The sequence below is a fragment of the Manacus vitellinus genome, unplaced genomic scaffold (genome assembly GCF_001715985.3).
Source record: "Manacus vitellinus isolate BGI_N305 unplaced genomic scaffold, ASM171598v3 scaffold_47_pilon, whole genome shotgun sequence".
In the NCBI taxonomy this organism is placed as follows: Eukaryota; Metazoa; Chordata; class Aves; order Passeriformes; family Pipridae; genus Manacus; species Manacus vitellinus.
In genome coordinates this window covers 2,332,347-2,352,238 of record NW_021940585.1, presented here as the reverse complement: position 1 = coordinate 2,352,238, position 19,892 = coordinate 2,332,347, and the positions used below count along the sequence as shown (strand labels likewise).

Sequence of the window (19,892 nt, the reverse complement as noted above, 5' to 3'; positions counted from 1 at the left end):
GTGCCGGTGCCAGCCCGGGCAATCGGCGGGGCCGGTCCCGGGGGCGGCGGCAGCAGCCGTGCCGGGCCGGGAGAAATCGCGGGCGCGGTCCGGCGGGCGGCGGCAGCAGCCGTGCCGGAGAGGATCGCGGGGCCGGTCCCGGGGCGGCGGCAGCAGCCGGTTGCCGGTGGCGGGCGGGATCGCGGGGCCGGTCCCGGGGCGGCGGCAAGCAGCAGGCGGCGCTGCGCCCCTTCTCGCCGCGCACGGGGCCGCCGGGCTCCGCTCGGCTCCGCGCCCGCCGCCCCCCGCCCAGCCCCGCAACAGCCCCGCGCCGCCGCCCCGGCCGCCGCCGCGCGATGCCCGCGGCCCCGGGCGCACCGGCCCGCGGAGGCGGCGCTGACCCCGGCGCAGCGGAGCGCCCCCCCGGCCATGGGCAGCGGGCGACCCCCGCCCGCACCGAGGGCAGCACCGGCAGGTACGTGCGGAAAGTTTTGGGGAAGGGGAGCGCGAAGGGACCCCCGGGCGGCTCCCGCCGCGCTGCCGGACGCCGTCGGGCCCGCGCACCCGGCCGGTGCCGCTCCGAGGGGACGCTGAGCCCCCGGAGAGGGAGCCGGGGTCTGGGGAGCCGCCGGGGTCGGTGTTGCCAGCGGGCAGCGGCGGCACCGGGATGCCGGTTCGGGGGTCCCGGCTCGGCCCGGCCGCCGCACGTCGCTGCCCGGTCCCCGAGTGCCCCGGTCCCGTGGTCCGCCTCCCGGGGCTCCCCGGAGCCCGTGCGGGCATGGGAGGGTCCCCACGGTGAGTTTCCTCGCGGCCGGCGCTGCCCTGAGCCCCGAGCCCCGTTAGCGGTGGCTCCGGCAGCAGCGGCGCCCCCGGTCCCTGCCCGCCTGTGGCGGGGGATCTGCCGCGGAGGGGCTCGGACCCGGCGGGGCCCGGTCCGACCACTGGCTGCGGGGGGGGGCTCTGACCAGGGGGACTGTTTGCCCCGGTGAAACGGTTCTGCCCACCGTGCGAAACCGCTCGCCATTCTGAGAGGCTGGAGAGACCTCAAGCTCTGCAGCCAAAGATGCTCCTTCTCCCTGGAAGGGGCCGTGAATCCCAACCGCTGCTGCCTTCGGTGCAAGCTGCCTGTGTGACCAAAGCCTCGGGCAGGACAGGATGGGATGGTGTCTTCCATCTTCCTCTGCTTCTTTCCTCTCTGCCATAGCTCCTCTAGTCAGCCTCTGTCCATTGCCCAGCTGGAGTGGGAAGGGGCGCTGGGGTTCTGCTGCCTCGTGGGGTGGCTCAAGGGGCACAGGATGGACACAGGGTAGGTGTCCCCCTCACCCACGAGTGGAGGCTCAATGGCCCAGAGGAGAGTGTGAGCTGTGCCAGTCCCATTCTGGAGCAGGGCACGAGTCGGTCCATGCCGTGGTGCCGGGTAGGGAAGCAGGAGTCTCCTCCTCCTGCCCATTAGCCATCCCTTTTGCTGCAGTGCGAGGCTTGGGGGGCTGTTCAGTGTGTGGGTGCTCTTGCCCTGAGAGAGCTGATCTGCACTGGGGCACCCACACCCCAGCAAGGAGCCTGCACAGGTGAGATGTTGTAACTCCTGGGGAACAGTCCTGGCACTGGACGAAGCAGAGGTTCTGGCTGTCAGCAGAGCTGACCTTCAAGATGCCAGTGGCAGTGGCGTGGTGGGATCCACTGAGTGAGGGAGCAGGAACAGGCCCGTGCTTGGGTGGAATTAAAAACTCTTCCGCTCACCTTGGCTGGGAAGGAAATGCTGCAGACGCTGGAGGAATGAACAAGAAGCTGGAAATAAATCAGCGTGGAGAAGAGGATGAGAGAGCACATTTGGGGGAAGGAGTCCTCTGCATCTCTTTGTGCTCCCCTGACACCTCTTTGCCTGGCCAGAGGGTACATGCTTCCTGCTGCCCTCACAAACACAGCTGTGGGGTGGGACTGCTGTCAGTGTGACCTGAGGAAGAGCTAAAATGAAGTGTGCAAAACGACTTGGCTCAACCTGGAGCTCTGGGGCTGGGCCAGGCTCCCCTGCAGTGGGGTTTTCCTTTTGAGGAGAAGCAGTACAGCCTTTGGGCAGCTCAGAGCGTGGCAGGGTGTGGGAGATGCTGCATGAAGCTCCCATCAGTGGTGCTCCAAGGGGCCATCCAGCTCCCTCAGTGCTGCCCCAGCTCTGTGACCACGGGAGCTCCAACTTCCCAGCTCTGCCTCTAACGGAGCATCCTCAGAGCTGCAGAGGGAGCAGGGATTGAGCCAGGCTGCTGACCATACCAGAGCCTGTGCTGTGCTTTCCCAGGTGTTTCCTTGCTTGTCAGGATCTTCCAAGGAGGCACCAGCTTCCCTGGAAACCCAGCAGCCTCTCCACACCTCTACCTTGGCTGTTGTGCAGCCCACAGAGCTGTGCCTGGGGGTGAGGGAAGGACACATTCCCTTGGGCAGCTCCTGCAGACACGGAGCAGGCAGAGAGCTCTGCGGGTCCAGCCCTTCTTTTGTGTGGAGGGATCAGCCACTGCTGTCCTGAGGTTCTCCAGCTATGGACAGGGATGCTCAGGGTGGTCCCGGGCTGGGTGCACAACCCATCCCCGTATCCTGCCCAGTGGGGCATTTGCTTCAGGGAAATACTAAAATAAAATCACCCTCTCCAATGGGCAGCATAACATCCCCAGTGGTGTGGGAGGATTTCTGTGCCTGAGGGCTCTGGCCAGGTTTTCCTTCCCGCTCTGTGGCCGGGGTGTGGAGCTGCCTGGCACTGCCGACCTTCAGGTTGTGCTCTGCTGGGTCAAAGCATCAAACAAAGGTGCCCAAGTTCCAAGAAATGCTGAAACAGCAGGAGTATGGAAATAGCTCTCGGAAAACTGGCAGGACTGCAGGGCCAGAGGTGCACAGAGGTTGACAGGGTTGGGGCTGCAGCAAGGAGGGTTCGTGTCACTCGGCACAGAACCCGGCCAATGCAGCAGCCTCCCCCACCTCTCTCGTTCTTCTTTTTGGGTGGAATTCTGCTAACTCTAATTATCCAGCTCACATGGACCTTTGCAAACAATGCTCCAGACCGGCAGGGCTTGGAGCATAATTTGGCATGACAGAGTCCCTCATTAGCACCGTGGGGCGCGGGCTGTGCTCCAGCGAGCTGTGCACAGAGCAGTCCTGGCTGGAGGGTGGCAGTTCCACGTGTGGATTTAATGAAGGAAGAGGGAAAAATCCAGAGGTGCTGTGACAGGTGGAGTGGTCAGGGTCTGGGAGGACAGCATGGAGCTGCTCTCAGGATGTCTCTGTGTTGGGAGACCTCAATATGTCTCCGGTGTGGGTGGTGGCCCGTGCCCACGTGTGCCTATGGGGAGGGACATTGGCCCACACAAAGGAAATGTCATCTCTTACCACCCTGGTTACAGCTGAGTTTGATCTTCTGAGAGATTTGGGCACTTGGCAGTTACCTCAGGTCCCAGCCCAGACCTGAAAGGCAAAAGCACCTAAAAAATCTTAATGAAAAATCCCACAAAATTCCAAACGGAACGTAACAGAATGGAGAATATTGATACTTTCAATCAAAATTAAGTGCTTTGACGTGCCAGAACGCCACTCTTCATTTCAAACTGACACTCCAGGCTGAAAAATCTCGAGTCAGACCAAACATTTGTAGTTGGAATCTCACGACGCCGGGGGTTGACAACTGTCAAAACAGCAGTTTCTGCGGAGATGTGTTTTCTGACGGGAGTTTGGGCATGAGTGGGAGCCCTGAGTGCCTGTGCCAGGGTGGAACACCAGGGTGGCACCTCTCAGCCTCGTGCTCCCCTGAGCCCCCTGCGCTCTCCCGGCCGCCGGAGCGGCTCCTTCCTCTCCTCGTGGCGGCTTCCCTTTGGAATGTGCTGTGGACAGTGCAGGCTGCATTATTGATAACGTGATTTATTTATGCTTCCTTGGCTACAACAAACAGCTCAGCCTTTCCGAGCTAAATATAGCTTGCTCTGGGAGCGTGTCCCTGTCCTGTGTGGGATGGGAGCAGCCAGCGGGGCGCTTGGTTTTTGTCCGGCTGAGAGGTTTAGGGATATCCCCTGGAGACCTCACATGGCTGGAGGGTCCCATGGGCAGCAGCTGAGGCCAGGCTCTCCAGAGGGGCTCTGGTGTGGGCTGTGGGGCTCGGGGCTGTGCTCTCTGCATGAAGGGGCAGCCAGAGCTGGAGCAGCAGCCAGGAGAGTGGGGTGTCCTGATGTGAGCCCGACTGCTCCGCTGAAAGGCACGTGGGATGATCGTCGGGGACTCGCCGTCACAAGAAATGCAGAGGCTGGCTGGCAGCCCTCACATCTGGGCTGCCAGGTGTGCCCCGGGGTGGGGCAGGACAGCTGTGTGCACATCCCAGCTGGGGCACAGCTCCTCCCTGGCATGACATGGCTGGGGGGGTGCCCACAGGGTGGGGGGACACATGCCCTGATCCCGGCTGGATGCAGCAGAGCTGTCTCTGGATTCACATGGAGGGCTGAGCAGCTCCAGGAGAGCTGTTTACTTTGTCACTGAGCAAATAGTGCACACTTTAAGCTGGCATCAATATTTACACAGTAGGCTGTCATGTCTCCAAAGGAACTCCAACAGTGCTGGCTGTTGTATGATCCCCCTCTGAGAAGCCTCATGCAGCGAAGACTCTGCTGGAGTGCAGGAGATCACCTAAACAGGGGTTTACCTGAGGGAGTCTCACAGTCTCATCACATCACCTCGAGGTTTTCTTGCGTATTGACCCATCCTGGATTCATTCTGGCAACAGAGGGGTTGGAGCAGGATCAGTCCCTTGTCACCCAGTGGGCAGGGATGGAGCCAGGACAGTGAGCAAGATGCTCCCAGCCACTTTCCTGTTTGCTCCTGGCCAAACCGACCATCCCACAGCATTAATTAGGAGCATTTCCTTACCTCTAATTTCTTTTTTAGCATAAAATATGTGTTTTTGTCAAAATACCTTTCCTTTTTTTTTCTGGGCAAATGTCAGCATTTTTGATGACATTTTCGGATTATTTTTTTTTTCCAGATGGGAGAATCAAAGTGGAAAATATCACTTTAAATCAACAATTTAGAATGAAGCATTTTTCATTTTGAAATGTCAGTTTAAAACAGGACAATTCATTTTGAAATGCTTCAAAACAAGAAATGCCCTTTTTACCACCTCGAATCACTTTGTTTTGATTAAAAATGTCAGCGCGTTGTGTTCTGGCTCTTCATTAGAGCTACTGTTTCACTGTCTCGTGGTCCAGAGTGGATAGAAATTTAGAGGATGGTTCAAAAATGAAGATTTCTTCCCTCAGAGGTGTGGGTTTGTCTGCTGCACTGCTGGAACCCTGTGCTGCCCATGGAGGGGACCGTGGGTGCGAGGTTGGCGCAGGGCAGGGGCTGCTGATCCTGGCAGCTCTCCCCAAGCTGAGCATCATCCCCTTCATGTTATGAGTTATGATCCAGCACTAAAGTTTTGTGGGGGACTCAGTTTGCTCTGGACCTGGTTAGACCCCAGCAGGTGATAACCAAGGCCATGAGGTCTCCACGTCACTTGGCAGACGCCGAGCGGTGACGTCGCTGTCAAGTGCTTCTGCCTGTGGAGCCCCAGAGCTGTTCCCACCTGCAGGGCTGTGGCTGTAAATAGTGCAGAAAACATATTTAGAGCAGTCGACAGTAAAATACCAACTCTTTGGGGATTTACATTTTCCCCTAAGGGCTCCAGACGATGTAAAACTCGGCTCCTTCCCGGCGCACCCTGTGTGGGGTGGGAGGGGGTGTGCCTGTGCAGTGCCCTGGTGTGCACAGAGGTGCCAAGGGAGGTTATTGGTGTGTCCAGAGGTAATGGATGCAGTGTGAGTGTGTGGTTGCATGAACCTGGCAGCTGTGCTGAGAGGAGAAGCAGCCCCAGAAGAAAATGATGTGCTGGGAGAGGAGAGCACTGGGCTGCAGGTTCTGGAGCTGCTGCGGGCTGTGTGTATCCAACCAAGCATCAGCTGCCCTATTTCTCAGATCCCTGAGTGGTGCTGACCCCAGGAGATCCAGCATGATCAGTCCATCCATCTGTCTGTCAGCAAGTGGTTTGCAAGTGCCAAACCTTGGGCATCACTGCAAGGGACCTGGGTGACACGAGGGCAGTGTGGGTGTGTGACCACGCACGGAAAAGGCGGAGCCTGGAACTGCTCGCTGCTGATTTTACTCTGGCTCTTCCCACACACTCGGGGTCTGTGTGTGGTATTTGTCATCTGCATTAATAACCTACTACAAAGGGCCTGGTTTTGTGCTTTCAACAGTAAAAACCTGGAGCAGCTCTGCTGCAGTGGATGGGTCCTGCTGCTGCTGTTCAGAGGGGCGAGCAGGGTTAGGGGCTGGGCTCCTGAGAGATTTCGGTGTGTGTGATGGCCACCCGGGGGTGTGTTGGTTGAAGTGGGGCTGGTCAAGCCCAAGGTGTCCCCAGCCACTCCCAGGGACACGGTGGTTCACACTGACAGCAAGTATCACTGCCCATGTCCTTCTTTCTCCTTTCAGATGCGCTGATGTCTGCCCCTGGCCAAGACCTGACCCACCTGAGGTTGGCAGATGCGCAGATGTGAGCGTGAATCCCCAGTAAAAGGTAACTATCACTCACCTGTGCTACTGCTGGTGGGTTTTCTTTCTGTCCTGCTGCAGTGGCCTGGGCTGCTGATGAAATTCGAGCCCATTTGAGGGTGGTGGGTGAATCCCTTCCTCTCCCAGGGCCGTGTCCCCACAGCCAGGACACCCCAGTCCCTGCATGTTCAGTGGCTGCACCGCCGTGTGCATCAGCATTGATGAGTGGGGCTGCACCTCCCAGCCCTCCTCACCCCTCTTCCTCCTTCTTCTTTTTGGTAGAATGAGTGAGAGAGACATACAGAGCCTGAGCAAATGGGTTTTCGTGCTCACTCTCTGCCTTACCACGCTGTGGGGACGACTGACACTGGCCTCCACCCATCATCACAGAAGCCATTCAGGTAGGAGAGTGACGTGGGATTTGCACTTGGAGTGCCTGTGTGTGCAGGAAACTCCCTGGGCTGCTCCTTGGAGACAGGCAGGAACATGGAGCCATAGGCCAGTAAAGCTGCTCCTTGGAGTTAGGACTTGTGGATACCCGATATGAGGCATTTAAAACCTGTGGTTTGGTGAGTCTGGCTGGTCTTAGGAGCTGAAAAGCGAATTGCTTCATGTCTGTAGCAAAATCTGAGACACACAGGATGACCCATGGGTACATCTGATACATCTGTATATTCAGGTGATTACTGAGGTGATTCTTGGTCTGTGAGCTGTGGACGTAAATCTTTCCATCCAAGGTGCAATGAGAGTCACAAACCCCACTTGTTATGCAATGAACAGTCTCCACCTCAGGCTTTTGTTAGAAATACAAATTTTCATCCCCCTGGTTGCAAAGATCATCTTGAAAGGCAGAACAAGTATAAAGTGATGTAGGACTGAAAGTCTTGCTGGAAAGCATCGTCTTGGCTCTGGAATGTTCATTTGTTATTCCCAGCTGTGGATCTGAGATTCTCCCTCTGTGTGTGTGTGTTGGAATGCTCCTCTGTGCCATGGAAGTGACTTTTTGGAGGGGTTGTGTGAACTTGTGGCTGATGTTTGTGTCTGGAGAAGGGAAGCAGCTGAGGAGTCATGCTCAGCCCTTTGTGCCCATCCTGCCTGGTGCAGGAGCCTGATGGGCCATGCCAGGGTGGTGACCCAGTGGTCCAGGGCTGGAGATTCCTTGGGTGCATGGTGGGAGGACGTGTGGGTGGGTGGGCACTGGTGTCACTGGTGCTACTGGTGTTGCTGGCAGGGCTGTGCAGTTGGGCAGCAGAGACAAACACTTGGAGTGATCCTGGGGCACCCACTGTCTGCCTCTTGTGCCTCAGTCTGGAAAGGGCATTTAAGGGTTAATTTGAAACCACTCGTGCTCTTGATTGACCCCACACCTAACCCTGTCCTATTTCTGTCATTTTTGCCTGACAGTTAAAGCAGTTCTAATCCTGTAATCCCCAACCACGTTGTTTAAAACCAAAACGCCTCTTCCAGAGTGACTCCCTCACCCAGCCAGGCAGCAGATACCTGCCTTTCCCTCCTCCTAACCCCGGATGCCCCATCCCTGGAAGCGTCCAAGGCCAGGTTGGACAGGGCTCTGAACAACCTGGGCTAGTGGAAGGTGTCCCTGCCCACGGCAGGGGGTGGAACAAGATGAGGTTTAATGCCTCTTCCAACTCAAACTATTCTGTGATTCTGATCTGGGAAAAACTAATTTTATTTTTGGGATGACTTTACAGCACTGGCTCAGGAGTCCCTGGGATACAGGCACTGCTGACAGCCAGGTGTTCACCCAACCTGCCCAATCCCAGTGCCAGAGAATCCCACTCCACCACGGGATCAATTTGCAAGGAGCTGCTTCTTCAGGGAAGAGTCAGACCTGGCATTAATAAAGCAGCAGCTCACCCAGGTTTGAAGTGCAGATGCCCAAGTGTACTGCTGGGGTGTGAATTATGTATAAATCTCACTCGTCCATGAACAGCCAGGCTCAGGGACTCACGTGCCAGCAGGCAGAGAGCTGGGGAATTTTCACTCACACAGACTTAACCACAGTGGACCAAACCCTGTACTTTTTATTCAGGAAAAATCTAATCCACAGCAAAGAGAGCAGACCAGGAGTAAGCACTTAAAATTTTGACCCCACCCTATGTCTGTATGAACACGGTTTCTCTCTGCCCATCCTGCTTTCCTGGCACTGTAAGAACCTTCCGTGGCTGCCTCCTCTCCTGGGCTGTGTTTCCATGAACTCAAACCAGGAATTCTTGCTCTGCTTGCCAAGTTCATGGCCTTTCCTTTCCTATTTTTTTTTCTTTTCCTGTGCTTTTGCTTCATTTGGGACAGTTTTTGGAGAATGTTATGTTTGAAACACACTTCCATAACGCTGCATCCTTGGTGGCAGTGACATTTGTGTCCAAGGAAGCTGCAGTTCTGTTTCTGTATGGAATTCTGTGTCACCAGTGCCTGAGACCCCCAGAGTCAGAGGTGCTGATGGACACACACATCAAGAGCTTTCAGCCCATTAGAGCATTGACTTTATTCACAGCTAAAGCCACTTAAAATGAGCAATAATAGAGAAAGGGCTCTAATTGTTACTGCAAGGTTTCAGAGCCCAGAAAACTTATGAATTTCTTGAACAGAGAGCCCACCTGCAGACCCTCTGTTTGCCACCACATTTGGGCTGTGGCAGTAAGGTCTGATGGTAGAATCATGGAATACCCTGAGTTGGAAGAGACCCACAGGCATCAAGTCTAACTCTTGGCCCTGCACAGGACAGCCTCAAAAATCACACCGTGTGCCTGAGACCCCCCTGTGCCCACCCCATGTGGAGATGCTGCTGTGCCCAAGCAGAGCAGTCCTTCCTGGGGAGTGTGGTTGGGTTTAAAGAGCCACAGGAACCAAGCACAGTCGTTTGGAAATGGAATAGGAGACTCCTCAGTGAGGAATGATTCACCAGCAGTTTAATCCCCCGTGTAACGTGGCGAGGTCTCTGTGATGAACAAGGCTGGGCTGTCTGGCTCCAGCTCCCACAAAGGTGGCCCCAGCACTTCCTACTGAACCCCTCTAAAACTGATAATCAAAGTGATGTCTTCGCTTTTATCCATGTTCGTTGCTCAACCTGGAGCAGAAGTAAAGGCATTTAGTCAGCTTTTGGGAAATGAGGTTTTCTGGATGAAAGAACAGCACCAGTTTCTGATGGGGTTGTAAGAGGGATTTACTGGTCAGCACTGCTCGGAGGGAAGGCAGCAGCTCTGTGGCTTTTGCTTATGAGATGCTTCACTTGGAGAAGCCTTGGTTCCTCTGTCCCATGCAGCCTTTACATGAAGGTGGAATATTGTCCTAATTCACCCTTCCTAGACAAGGTGGGTGTGGGATCACCATTCAGCACCGGGGGGATGGGTGGTTGTGTGTTGGGAGCTGCATCCCCAGCTGCAGGGTGTCCTTGTCACACAATGTCAGAACACTCCCAGCTGTTCTCAGCACAAGCCCAGGAGTTTGGACTTCTGCTTGCAAGTGTGGAGTGATGGGATGTGCAGGAGCAGTTCATGGATGTGCACACACTCACACACGTGGGGACAGAGTGTGATGTGCAGTCTCGAGGTGACAAGAGCGAAAAAATCCCAACAGAAATGTGGTGATAATGAGCGATAAAAACAAGGCTGCCTCTCTCCAAAGCCCTCTTAAATAATACATGCATCTAAGGCAGTAGTGATTTTAAGGCTTTAATTATTTAGTGAATATTAGTAGTGGAGTTGTTGCAGGGTGCGGAGCACAGATCACTCACACCGCTGGCTGCCCGGGTCTGCCCATGATCTGCTCCATTCCTGGTGCCCCCAGGGCTGTGCCACCCTTGAGCAGAGCCCACCAGGGACAGGATCCTCTGCCTCCTTCCAGGTCCTGCCTCTCCCTGCTGCTCAGCCCCACCTGGGACACCCACACCCCTTTAACAGCATTTCAGTGCCCAGGAGAACCATATCACAGAATCACAGAATGGTTTGGGTTGGAAGGGACATGAAAGTTCATATTGTTCCATCCCCTGCCACGGGCAGGGACACCTTCCAATAGACCAGGTTGCTCCAAGCCCCATCCAACCCGGCCTTGGACACTTCCAGGAGGAGGGGGTTTGACACAGGGGTTTGGGCATTGCCTGGCACTCACATGCATCCAACTTCTCTTCATTTTGCAGCTCTCTACCAGCAAGCAGAGCAGTGTTTTATACTGAACATGTGGAGCTGTGCCCACGCTCCCCGAGACACTCAAAATGTGTCATTTGAGGTTATGCCATAAAAACCCATGTTCTGCTGCTCACTTAAAGGTCAGCCAGAGCAGGACACCATTTTTATTTTATTTTTGCATGCAGGATTCAAAAGCCCTGCTCTCTTACAATTCTTTTATGGTTCCATGAGATAAGGTGGTTTTTTTTTTTCTAAAAATGGTTCCAGTGGGGAAATACCAGTTAAATGGGAGGGAGAAGTGTGCCAGAAGCTCTGGAACTTATCCCAGGCTCTCTGGGGGTTTCCTGCTGTTGGTGTTAAACACACCATCCATCTGATCCGCGTTTTGTTCCAAGTTTCCTGCTGCTCAGCAAAAGGAGAGGCAGCTGCAGGGAGCTCTGGAGCCCATGGATCGAGCTGCACGTGGGCTCAGCCCCTCTGCTTGTGCTTGCCGGGCGTGGGACATGAAAGCCCAGCGTGGCAGGGAAGCCCTCGGCGCCGCTCTCCTGCTGGAATCCCTCGGCACGGGGGCTGCTCAGCCCCTCTGCAGCGAGGAGACAGCAGCGTCTCTTGCTGGCATCCCGGGGATCAGCACATCCGAGCAGCGGGAGCTGCCACCGCCCAACCCCTGAGCCCGCTCGGCTCTCGGGATCCACAGCGAGGGGCAGGAAAGGGGGTGAATCTGGTGTGCAGGAGCTGGGGTGCTTCGTGCCAGGTGGGATGGCTCTTCCCGCGGGAATGTCACCCCTGCTCAAATGCCTGGGAAGGGGATGCACCGGGAGGGGTCTGGGCAGTGGGCAAACCTCCATTGTCGCTGTGCCCCAGGGCAGGATGTTGGATGCTCACAAGGTAATGGTTTTAAACTAAAAGATGAGAGATTTACAGTAGATTTTAGGAAGAAATTCTTCCCTGTGAGGGTGGGGAGGTCCCGCCACAGGTTGCCCAGAGAAGCTGTGGCTGCCCATCCCTGGAAGTGTCCGCAGGCAGGTTTGGACAGGGCTTGGAGCAACCTGGGCTAGTGGGAGGTGTCCCTGCACATGGCAGGGGGTGGAACGAGGTGGGCTTTAGTGTCCCTTCCAATCCAAACCATTCTGTGATTCTACAATTCCAAGACCTTTAGGCACATGGAAGTGTTTCATGGCCTGAGAGAAGGATGGCTCCTGGGGCTTCGTGCTGCTCCCCCAGCTCTGCCATCAGTAGTGCCCTTGCTGTGGGGCTGTGCATGCCCAGGGAGGCTGTAGGGCTGTGCCAGGGAGCTGTGGAGCTGTGCCAGGGCAGTGGGGTGCCTGGCCCAGGCAGGGTGCTCTGTGTAGGCAGCTCCTCCCTGGCAGAGGCTCCAAGCCTGTGAGTCTGGCACCACCATGCCCTGTGCTCAGCCAGCTGCAGTGAGGCAGAGGAGAGGAAAATTTCTCTTTATCTCTGAGCTGCACCTTTTTGAGCAAATTAAAAGGGCTTTGGCACGTTAGCAAACTCCTATTGCATGGCTGTAATGAGCGATTTCTCAGTTCTGCCTGGCTCTCCCTCAGCTGAACCTTTTTAAATTAGCTGAAAATGAGCAGCCGGAGAGCAGGAGTGCGAGGGAGCAGAGGGGTCGCCTGGGCAGCCCTCCTGGGAAGAGCTCTGCTAATGAAGCTTTTCTAAAAACCAGTCAAAACCACAACTCCGTGTGAGCACTGAGGCTGGAGGGTGTAAAACCCCCTGGTGGGGTGTGCAGGGTGGGACAGTGACTCCTTGTGGTCCCGGACCACAGCATGGTGGGAATGTGGGCTCACAGGCAGCTGAAGCCAAGGATCTCTGTTTCTACCTCAGATTATCTGAAAAAGCCCATGAAACATAACACCAGAGCATAACAGTCACGTTTGTTCATTAATGAGTTGCTTTCCTTCTCGCTTCCACCGAGGTCTACCATTTCTGCATGCAAAAAGAATGGAATTTATTATTAAAGCTGAGTTGTTATGGCATTTCAAAGGGAAGATAAAATTTATGGCCAGAGATGCTATTACAAAATATTCCAGGATAGATAATTGTGTAATTATTATGGGCATAAATGAAAGCGATGGTGCATTAAAAGCAAATGACCGTGAAATAACAATAAATAAAGAAAATTAAAGCTGTGGTGATTGCGTGGCCTGTCCTGCCCGTGTGCTGGGGGGTGCAGGGCACAGAGGTGTGTCTGGGGGCAGCTCCTCACATCCTGCCCTTCGTCTCCCATCTGGCACTTGGACATGGTGGGAACAGGAGAAGGGCAAGGAATGCTTTGGCTGGAAGCTGGCACAGCTATTTGTAAGCCAGGAGGTTGCACTTGGACAATCATTTCCCAGCAGGGATTTGAAAACGTGGCTGCAAGGCAAAGGGATTTCCTTCAGCACCACGGGGAGATATCCCATTTCCCTCAGCTTTCCCTGGGGAGGTGAAGTGTCCGCATTCCAAAAGCTCCTGGAAGCCGGGCAGTGTTTGCTGGTGAGCACAGGGATGTGATGGGCACCCACGGGGGCACTTGCTGTGACACAGGTCAGCTGCCCCTGGTCCCCCTCACTTCATGTGGCTGGGGGTGGCTGGGACCCCCAGCAGGACCCTCCAACAGTGGCCAGGGGTGAAGCTGAGGCTGGATGGACAGGCTGAGGCTGGCAAACACAGGATGGGTCAGAGTGACTGCTGGAGCTGAGTGTGCTGGGAGAGGGCAGAGAGTGGGCTTGTGCTCACTGGTACCTGTGCCAGCAGCACCAGCATCAGGACACTTCACTCCTCCAGTGCTCATTAAGCAGGACCTGCAGGGGTCTCTGGGGTCATGGGAATGAAGATTCTCCATCCCCATTTGGCTGATTTGCATTGTGCCTGTGTGGGCATTGCCTGTCCTGCTTGCACCCCTTCCCAAGCCTTTCCTCCAGTGGCTCTCCTGAGGGCTCATGCCTGCACTCTGGGATGTGGAAGGTGTCCTGAGGGCATGGAGCAGCCAGGTCTGACACCCTGACACCTGATCACCTTCGTTCATTTTGGGATGCCACACTGAAGGAATGCAGCTTCCCCATCCTCCACCCAGCCTGGCTCCCACTGGCTGCAGAATAAAACCCTGTTCCTGGTGACCCAGGGGATGTCCCTGCCTGGCTCTGCACTGCTCCTCCAGTGCTCATTAAGCAGGACCTGCAGGGATCTCTGGGGTCGTGGGAATGAAATCCCTCCAGCCCTGTTTGGCTGATTTGCATTGTGCCTGTGTGGGCCATTACCCAGCCAAGGCATTGATTCGTGATGCTGACCAGCTCGAAACCCCCATCCCAGGGGTGATCAGCCAGCTCAGTAGTTTTCTTTCTTCCTTAATATTTTAATGGCAGTGGGAGGGGGGAGCAGCAGAGCAGCCTGGGTTGCTGATGAACACCATGACATTTGTCTGTCCCTGCAGGGTAGAAACACCATCCTGATCCTTCCTCCTCCACCCTGAGGATGGTGGGTGATGACGAGACGAAGGTGTTGGTTGTAGTTGGAGGGTCAGAGGTGGTGGTGCTCTGCTTGAAGCCAAAAGCAGCACAATGCACCGTCCTCCCTTGTAGAGCAAAGTGCATCTCATTATCAGCTGCAATTAGCTAACGTGCTCATTAGTTTCAATAAAGCCCTTGGCTTGGCCGTGGCGAGAGGGGATGAATTTTGGTGGGTAAGGGTGGGTGTGAGGGCTGTTAGGAGTGAGAGCTCAGATGCAGGAGGTGTGGGGCAGGACCAGTGCTTCTCCTTAGGGGTGGGCTGGGGAGATGCTGTGCTCAGTGCCTGTATGTCACCAGCAGCCCCAGGGAGATTCCAGAGGCTGGGACAGCACTGCCCACGCCGGTCTCTCCCGATGCCTTGGTCATGGCATGCACTGGCAGTGCTGCCTGGGGGGTGGGCAGGAGGTGTCCTGGGGTCTCCAGGGCCTGACAGTGGCTGTTTCTCCTCCCTCAGTGCACGTGGAGCCCGGCACGTGTGAGGTGATCGCAGCTCACCGGTGCTGCAACAAGAACAAGATCGAGGAGCGCTCCCAGACGGTGAAATGCTCCTGCTTCCCGGGGCAGGTGGCAGGGACCACACGGGCAGCTCCCTCCTGTGTGGATGGTGAGTACCCCACGGCCACAGCCCCATCCCATGCAACTCCTGAGTGCATCCTCCTAGACTGTCAGGCTGCTGTGGAGCTTCCATGGCGCTGGGATTAACAGATGGGACCTGCCCAGGGATCCTTCAGCAGAGCACTGGGGAAGAGGGAGCATCTTGGAGACATTCTCTGTTGGCATGGCTGTGTTGCCCCAGGCTGTGTGCTGGTTATGGTGCTCCAGGATCACTGCACTGGGACCAGGCACTGCAGCATCGATCCCTGCATGTCTCCTCACTGTGCTGCCACAGCCAGAGGCAGGGATGTGACTCCAGCTGTGCAGCACCATCACCTGCGAGGAGCACTAAGCAGAACTCAAGCTGTGTATGTTTTATTGAATGCCATCACATGCCATCACCGTCAGGAGCAGCAGCAGCCCCTGCCAGGGCAGTATTGACTCCCTTGGCAGCTGGTGCCCTGTGAGTGCACTTGTGTACAACACCAGGAAATGACAGGATGAGTGGACAGGGAAGGCTCTTGTTGTCCCCAACAGCTCAAGTGTCCTTATTCCCAAATATAGGGGAGCCTGCTCTGGGTGGAGGCATGAATTGCAAGAGCCTGATAGACCAGAGTGGCAGGAGGCAGTCCCTTTGCTCTGTAGGTGGAGCTTAAATTGGGTTTTTGAACAGCACTGCTCTCACTGGGAATGAGGATAAGGCTTTTTATCTGGGGTGGTGAGAGAAAACAGGGTGTTCCCGAGGCAGGTGGAGCAGTTGGGTCAGGCAAGGCCAGGAGGTGATGAGAAGCTCCTTGACCGAAGCTCCTTGACCGAGGCTTCTCGACCTGAGCTGTGCTGGAGAGAGGGGCTGCACCTCCTGCCATCACCCAAAGCTGGGCAGGGCTGGCCCCCATGCCCCGTGTCACAGCCCAGCCACTGACCCCTCCTCTCCCCCAGCCTCCATCGTGCTGCAGAAGTGGTGGTGCCAGATGGAGCCGTGCCTGGACGGGGAGGAGTGCAAGGTGCTGCCCGACCTCTCGGGCTGGAGCTGCAGCAGCGGCAACAAGGTGAAGACGACCAAGGTACGTCCCAGGCAGGTGGGGGGAAAGCCTGGCTGTGCCTTCCCCAGCCTGGAGCAAACAAAACCCAGGAAAGCATCCCCAGAGGAGTTCTCTGTGGGAGAACTGTGGCTCCTCCAGGGCAGGTACTGTTTGGTGTGGGTGCAAAGCAGAGCAGAGGATCTGGGCTGTGTGGTTGTCACCAGTGCTGGAGGGGCTGGCGGGGCTCCCGCAGCCCTGAGTGGGTCCCGTGGCTTTGCCAATTAATAATTCCCACTGGGAAGCTCAGTGAGGAGGATGTTGGGTGCCTCAGCCCCTGATCAGACATATAGGGGTGTCTCCACCATCCCAGGGTGTCCTGGTTGCTCCCCAGCACCTCCCACTGCTCCAGGGCAACACATTGCTCATCCCACCCCAGTGGCACAGCCCTGACTCCGTCCCCACTCCCTGTCTGAGGCAATCATCTGTGACAGAGCACTACATGATTATTATTTTCATGGCTTGCTGAATGCCCCAAAGAACAAGGTGTAATTAAAATTTTATCAAACTCATTAGTAATTACATATATGCCATGGTTAATCAGTTGCATAATTTTGTAATCATTGTTCCTTGTGTTGAGTGTAATTATTCCTTATGCTTTCGTTTTCCTCGCCCCACATCCCCTGCCATAAAATTATCGTATTAAGCAATGTTGAGGTTTTTTTCATTACTGCTATTATTTTATTGCACAGAAAGCACTTTCATGCTCAAGTGTTTTTATGGGCATCCAAGAAGGTTCCTCCAGCCCCATGCATCCATCACTGACCAGTAACTGCAGCACCACATTGAGCTCGTTGTCTTTTTCTCATTTTACTGTTGTTTGGTTGGTTTCCCCCAGCTGTTAACATTGCCCAAAGCCTCTGCTCTGGATTTGCTGTCCTGGGCTCTCACTGGGACTATTCCTGGTCCACTCTGGAGGTTCTGCTCTCCTCCCTCATCCAGCAGAGCCCTCCATGGCCATCCTCCCATCACCCCTTTTGGGTCCCTTGTCCTCCCTTAGGGAGGCAGCGGTTTGGAAACGCAGACCTGTGTTTTCAAAGGGACTTTGGGTGACTTCAGTCACTTTGGAATGGTGCCAAGGGGCTGGATTTGCACCTTACAGTCCCCTCTGCAGACAGACCCCAGTGGGAGCTGCAGCCAGAGCATGGGGCGCACAAAGGTGACATTTGGAACGACCACCCCGCTAAATGAACGTAAAGATCAAATCTTATTTTCACCTCTTAAGGCTGTTTGGTGGTAATTCCTGGGTGGGGAGCCAGCTGGATGTGTTGGGTGACTTCTCCTGCTCTCCACAGGTCACTCGATAGCCCCCGTGCAGCGCGGCAGTGACTGACCAGCCTCGGCGTGGGTCCTGGTGCTCCTGTGAGCAGCAGGACGTGTCCTGGTGCCTGTGGAGGTGGGATGATCCAGGGCTGCCATCCTGTGCCCGCTGGCAGGACCGTGACAGGTACCACCAGACCAGAGCATCCGCTGAGCCCCGGCTGCCCCGGGGGCTGCAGGCAGGGACCCCAGCACAGCTGCCAGACTCCTGTCTCTCCACGGTCCCCTCCTCCTCTGTGGACACGTTCACCAACCAAGAAATGGGCTTGTTCTCCAATCCTCTTAAATCAAATACTCCAGCCATGTAAGAGCTGTTGACCATACAGGGACAGACAGGCAGCGGGCCCCCAAAATGGGCTTTATTCCGAATAGCTGAAATCATTGCTGTGAGTCGCCTTTCCCCATCTCCCAAGACGCTGAATCCGAGTTGCTGGCAGGAATTGGGAAGTCAATGGTTGTGTGAGATCCTCCTCCATGTGGCTCCCAGCTCCTGGCCCGGGGGGTTCCCAGGAGCAGGCCCTGAGCTCCAGCCTGGTCCCAGGTCACTGGGGACTGCTCTGCCCTCGGAGCACTGGGCTTTGCCTGCCCCTCCACCTGCCTGTGGCAGATGTGGCAGCGTGGCCAGGGGGTGTGTGACACCCCGTCAGTACCCCGGGGATGGTGAGATGTCTCCATGGCGCATGCTGCTGGTTTCTCCTTCCTCGGTAATTGCATTAATCAGGCTGCAAATTTAATGTTTTCCACCGTGCGAGTCCCAGGCACCGAGTTTCTGCTTGTGTTTGCAATCGAATTCCAGAGTCGTGTGCGGGGGAGCCCCCTCTGCCTGCAGATGCCCAGCCAGGGCCCCAGACCCAGCCAGGTTTTATTGCATTAACCCAAAATAAAGGAAAATGTACCATCTCCCGGCCCTGAGCTCGTGACCTTCTCCAGGACACACCATTTCCCGTGGTGCAGCAGCTTGAGGGGGAGAGGACACGAGCTCTGTGCCCCCAGTGTCAGCAGGGCTGGGGACCCCGGGACTGTGGGGTGTGGGGTCAACACCTCCAGCCCCGATCTGTGGCCCATGCAGGGACAAGCTGGCTCGGGAGGGGCTGGAGATGTTGTGGGAGGCCATGGCACTGCCAGGGTCACTGGTGTGTGGTGCAGCCTCCTGGCACGAGTGGGACTCGTTATTGGGACGTTTTTGTAACGGGGTATGTAGTACCCGCTCCAGATGTGATGTATATACCAGAATGTGAAATAATAAATTCATTTTAATCTCTGCAAAGGATCTTTTCACTCAGCAGCTGAGGGAGGCTCTGAGAGTGCTTCTCATGCCCACTGGATCTGAGGCAGACGTGCTGGGGACTCTGCCCTGCCTGTTCCAATCCCAACCAGTTCATGCAAGGGTGGCTCTGGAAAAGAGCTGGAAGCCTGTTGTGGCCAGCAAAAGGTGGATTAGGTTATAGTGATCCTAGAGAAAAGAGCATTAATTTCTCCAGGATGATCTGCTGAGAGCTTTTCTTGTCCTGTCCCTTCTCCTGTCCTGCCCCTTCTCCTTGGTGTGGCAGCTCCCACTGCTGCAGTGCCATGTCCCCACAGATGATGCCACCCCTACCCAGGCCCAGACTGTGTTTGTGAGGTCCCCACCTGGAGTCCTGTCCCTTCCAAGAACCCAGGCTGCTGAATGCAGAGTGGAAATCTGTTATTTCCAGTAGCAAACACCGGGCTGCAGCTGGGAGCATCCCTGCTTGGCTGAGCATTTCCATAGTTGGCTCATAATGTGAAGGATCCACTCTGCGGAAGCGTCGAGCGTGACTCCTACATTGATACAGAAACACTTTATTGCCTGCATAATAGCCACCCTCAACGCTTATTTTTCACTTACTGCAATCCAGAGTTTAGTGAGGAAATAGCCCCTTGGTGTCTCTGCTGAGTGCTGACCTCGCTGCTATCACGCCATCAGAGTACACAAATAAGGAAAATCGCTGCTCCCCTCCTGGCAGGTAAATGCTTTTCAGAGGAAAGCGCTGCAGCCTGCAGGACTGCTGGGGTTGTCTCTGACTCCTGAGCAGCCAGGGAAGGAAGCTGCTGCCACAGCTCCTGGTCCTCCACATTTCCACTCTGTGTTTTCAATGCTTGCCTTTTGGACAAACAGGCAGAACATTCCTAGACGGATTATTAAGCCGAGGAAGAGGGTGATGAGGGTGGGAGCATCCCTTTGCACGACGCCCTGCCTTTGCTCTCTCAGTGGGACAGTGCCACCCACGTGGTCACCAGCTACCTCACACATCCCTTCTCTCCACACTGCTGATCCCTGAAGGACAGAACAGCCCCTGTGGCTGCATCAGCAGCTTAGAGACCCCAAGATCACAGCCTAGAATCCCAGATCCACCCTGCCCACATCCCTATCTTGCTGGGGAAGTCTTGTGCCAAGCTCTGTCTTGGCACACAAGCACAGTAGCTGATGGGGAGCTTGCAAAGACACGATTTGAAGTCGCCCGAGGGGTGATTAGTCAGAGGAAACTGTCACAGTTAACATACTTTCAATATCATCTCCCTGGGTATTATAATTACACCCCATTCAATTAGTCTTCGGGGAAAAAAAAGGCTTTTGTATTAAGGTTTGGTGGAGAATTATTAGAGAGTGAATTAAAAGACAAGGATTCCATTTTACTTCACAATAATAAGGGCATAATGTATAAAATACCCCAAAATTACAAGCTGAC

At 55.4% G+C, this 19,892-nt stretch overlaps 1 protein-coding gene across 1 annotated transcript; it reads left to right on the top strand.

The window, feature by feature from the left end:
* Positions 1-424: 424 nt before the first annotated feature.
* On the top strand, positions 425-18,443 carry TAFA3 (TAFA chemokine like family member 3). The gene is made up of 6 exons (XM_029962545.1): positions 425-454; positions 6,475-6,559; positions 6,817-6,935; positions 14,646-14,795; positions 15,725-15,849; positions 17,160-18,443. The coding sequence occupies exons 3-6, from the start codon at positions 6,818-6,820 to the stop codon at positions 17,169-17,171; spliced, it is 405 nt and encodes a 134-aa protein (XP_029818405.1). The 5' UTR covers positions 425-454; positions 6,475-6,559; position 6,817; the 3' UTR covers positions 17,172-18,443.
* Positions 18,444-19,892: the final 1,449 nt, after the last annotated feature.

What these genes read in the sequence shown, in the direction of transcription:
- TAFA3 (XM_029962545.1), top strand. Translation starts at nt 6,818, where the DNA reads ATGAGTGAGAGAGACATACAGAGCCTGAGCAAATGGGTTTTCGTGCTC. An exon ending in TCATCACAGAAGCCATTCAG is followed by an intron (nt 6,936 to 14,645) that starts GTAGGAGAGTGA and finishes CTCCTCCCTCAG; the next exon opens with TGCACGTGGAGCCCGGCACG. An exon ending in AGCTCCCTCCTGTGTGGATG is followed by an intron (nt 14,796 to 15,724) that starts GTGAGTACCCCA and finishes CCTCTCCCCCAG; the next exon opens with CCTCCATCGTGCTGCAGAAG.